Source organism: Vigna angularis, chromosome 1 (assembly GCF_016808095.1).
Source record: "Vigna angularis cultivar LongXiaoDou No.4 chromosome 1, ASM1680809v1, whole genome shotgun sequence".
Taxonomy (NCBI): domain Eukaryota; kingdom Viridiplantae; phylum Streptophyta; class Magnoliopsida; order Fabales; family Fabaceae; genus Vigna; species Vigna angularis.
This window is the reverse complement of record NC_068970.1, coordinates 49,136,836-49,140,507: the sequence shown is the minus strand read 5'-3', so window position 1 is coordinate 49,140,507 and position 3,672 is coordinate 49,136,836. Positions and strand designations below refer to the sequence as shown.

The 3,672-nt window shown below is 33.6% G+C and overlaps 1 protein-coding gene across 1 annotated transcript; it reads right to left on the bottom strand.

Moving 5' to 3' along the window:
• Window positions 1–1,084: 1,084 nt before the first annotated feature.
• Window positions 1,085–1,512, bottom strand: LOC108326835 (pathogenesis-related protein 2). Its single transcript, XM_017560417.1, has 2 exons — window positions 1,449–1,512; window positions 1,085–1,365 (listed from the first exon to the last, which is right to left on the bottom strand). Exons 1-2 carry the CDS (start codon window positions 1,510–1,512, stop codon window positions 1,085–1,087), a joined length of 345 nt encoding a protein of 114 aa, XP_017415906.1.
• Between the last annotated feature and the right edge of the window lie 2,160 nt (window positions 1,513–3,672).

The window sequence follows — 3,672 nt, the reverse complement described above, 5'->3', positions numbered from 1 at the left end:
ACACTCTTCTTCATATATTTCTCTTTCACGTTCAGTAATGGAAATAGACAAATGCAATGGTCAATTTATGCTTCAAACTAGCGGTGCAGAAACAACTCACAAAACTCTTCAATCTAATAATTCATCAAATCAAATTACCCACTGTCTTCTTTCAATCTTCTCGATTCTCACCAATTCGAAGGAGGGGATCACGTTGTTCTTGAGGCTGGATACGAGGATTCTGGGGCACCTATTAACAAGGTGAACGATATCAGAAACAGAAGCACCTTTTGAGCGTAAAAATTGAAACTTTGGCGAAAGCCTCTCGTCAGCGTTGCATGTGAGTGTGGGTGAATCCATTTCTATTGAAGAAAGCGATGATTGAGTCGGGCTTTTGAGGGGTATCGAAGCTAACGTGTTTCGAAACCTTGAGAGTGGTTTGTGGTAAGAAGCCAAAGGTGTTTATTGAATGTAAATTGACGCTGGAGCGAAAAGAGAGCCGATGACGAAACCCTAGAGGGCTAATAGAGGGAGATGGGCGACAGCGGGATGGTCGACGGCGGGATAGGCGACGGCGGGATGGGCGACAGTGGGATGGGCGACGGCGGGATGGGCAGCGGTAGGAAGGAAGAGAGCAACGAACCTTGGCAAAATCTGTGTGAGGTGCAGTGGTGATAAAGAGAGATTCTGACGAAGAAAGATGAAGAGACGAAGAAAGATGAAGAGACACATGTGTTAACTAGTTAACCATACTAAAATTATTAAGTTTCAGTTTTTTTAATCTGAACTGTAAAATAGTTTAATTAGTTTTTTAGTAAAAACAGTTTAGTTTTTTTAAGTATAAAACAATACAATTAACTGCAGTTCAAGTTCAGTTAGATGAACTATGCCCACCCCTAGTTCAAACTTATATGCAAATTTGCATTCCTTTATTATAATTTATGCATGAAGTGAGATACAGAGATATCAGCTCTCACCGTCTGAGGCCAAAGCAAATAAGAAAAACACTCTTATATTATAAACCAACTTAACTTAAAGCATACATTCCACACAATAAAACTCAATACGTAATATCATAAGGTCCTTGCTCATAACTTAGATGAATTCAAGCATTGGCCAAAAGGTAAGCCTCAATGACCTTGAAAAGAGCATCACTCTTGGCTTTACCAGCTTTGAGCTCATCTTCATTGGGAGGAGCATCTCCTTTGCTGTGATATTTTATCCTCAGCTTTACGACTGAGCCTCCGTTGGGGCCATCACTCAGTATGGTGTCGATGGTGATCTTTTCTGCAGTGTCTGGCAAGGCAGCACCTCCAACTATGTTGTATCCCAACTTAGCCTCGTCTATTCCTTCTATTTTGTGCAACACAAACTTTGTCTCTCCATCTGCTCATTCGTATACCAGATTCACATTAATCACTTATTTTATAACAGAAAATGTAAAGAAAATGAAGAAAGAGAGTGTTGACCATGGTGTACTCGAGGACAAGAAAAAGACTTCTCCTGTAGGGGAGGTGGAGGTATAAGAGTCATAGTCCTTTGTTTGAGGGGTGGATGTTGGATAAAAGCAAAGTCCCACATCGGATAAAATAAGAGATGGACATGAGTTTATATACACATAAGATACCTCCATTGATAAGAGGCTTTTTGGAGTGGTACCAAAAGCATGAATTATTGGTGTGTTGGTATTAGTAAATTAGACTTGACTGGTTTGAATTGGTGTATTTGACAAGTTGGGATTTGTTGTGATTTGTGAAGATAAAAGAAAAAGCCATTTGAAACATAAAAGAGTAGATTTATCACTCATTTGAACTACCTTGTAACCTTGATGTGTGTAATTTTGAAATGGTTGGTTTAAGAATGTGAATTGGTGGTAGTGTTGAATTGATATTTACGTTAAATTTCATATGTATGATTGGGAGGTTTGGTATTATAAGTGCTTTATGGATTGGTGAGTTTAGTTCAAATGGTAGTAGAGAATGCATTTTTAACTTGGTAATTTTGGTTTTTATCTATGAGAATGGAGAAAAACACCTATAAGCCTAGGAAACAGATTCACCAATGTGTCATGAGTTATGTGTTATGCCCTCTCGTTGGGTTATCCACCCACTCTTTAAGTGAGTATCAAAATTGAGTTTGGTAGAGAGACAAGGGAGGTTTTCTCTCTAGGTTATCAAACCTATCTTTGCGCGAGTTTGTGATTCCTATTCTTAATTATTTCGAAAAAAATTGATATTTTCATTTTGTTAATCATTGGATTGAGTTAAAAAAATTTACAACGGGTTCTAATCATATGAATCTTTAATTTGATCGTTGGAATCTTTGATTAGAAGTATGTTGGATAGAAAATTCATTTAACAATTTTGATGTATTTAATGGAAACTCTAATCTTATGTTAATGTAATAAAAAATGAATAATGAATTATGAATATGTAATTTGGAATTAATTCAAATTCGGCTTATTACAGGTTCGTAACTTAGTGAGTCAATCCAACCTGGCTCACTTATTATCGAGCTGAAAAAATTTAAACCCAGCTCAAAAATGTTGATTACAAGAATGCATTGAAGTATCAAATGCTAGCCAAGCTTACTGTAGTCATGGCAGCAAAGAGAAAAATCCAAGAACAATCCTATATGAGAAAGTTCTGAAAATGCAAAATGTTAAATGTGTAGTCGTGTGGTATCAAAGACTGATAATATAAACTAGAATAAACTCTTGATAAATATGGTATCATCACTAGTGCAAAATACACTTTTTATAGCGACTTTTTATACTTGTTCAAATCCACCAGGCATAGAAAATGATGCAATGACATTATTGTAAATAAGGTAACTTTTTTTACTTATTACAGACAAAACCAATGTAAAAGTTTACACTAAAAAAATGAAAACTTTATATACCCCTGCTTTTATACCTACTAAAAAACTAGTATAAAAAGTATTTTTCATATCATATCAAGAGAGGAAAGTAAAAGAATTCATAAATGTATAAAAGAAAATCATTATATAATAGCAAATATACCAACGAAATAAAATAAAAAACAAAATATCTAATTATAAAATATTTATAATATCTAATATTTATCTTTTTCTTATTAGAAATTAAAATCATTGTTGTTTTTCCTATGTCATTTAATCATATACTTAAGAACACTTAAAATTCATTTAGTAGATAAATTATTTTTTAAAAAAATGCTTAATTAGTAGTTTCCAATATTCTTTTGTTTGATTCCGAATCCTATTTATTTAAAACGATGTACTGTGATCTAAATTGGTCTTGACATAGAAGGTGATCATGTGTCAGTTTCTAATTTTTTTTAGTTTTGCTTCATTCTCTTTCCACCTTCCTCCACAATCATAACCATTTTTACCTTTCTCTATCTATTTTTCACCACCATTTTCTCATTTCCCGTTTCTTTCTCTTTTAGGATTTGTTTACCCTTCATACTCCTACTCAGATAACATTAATTACATCTAGATGATATTTAGTAGTTTTTAGTAAGACAAATTCTTCTTTCAAATAATTTCAAATTTTTTTAAATGAATTTAAAGTCATGATACTAATAAACTACTTTCACTGTTTTCTTTGTCTTACTTCATTTTACATTTTGATTTGAGTTATGGTGAAATTTTTAGATAACATATTGTTTTGGGTATAGGGTTGAAGTCCTTACTCAAAGCACTATAGGTTGT

Coding starts and splice junctions, on each gene's coding strand:
- LOC108326835 (XM_017560417.1), bottom strand. CDS start 1,512: ATGACTCTTATACCTCCACCTCCCCTACAGGAGAAGTCTTTTTCTTGT. Junction 1,366..1,448: donor TTGTCCTCGAGTACACCATG/GTCAACACTCTC, acceptor ACGAATGAGCAG/ATGGAGAGACAAAGTTTGTG.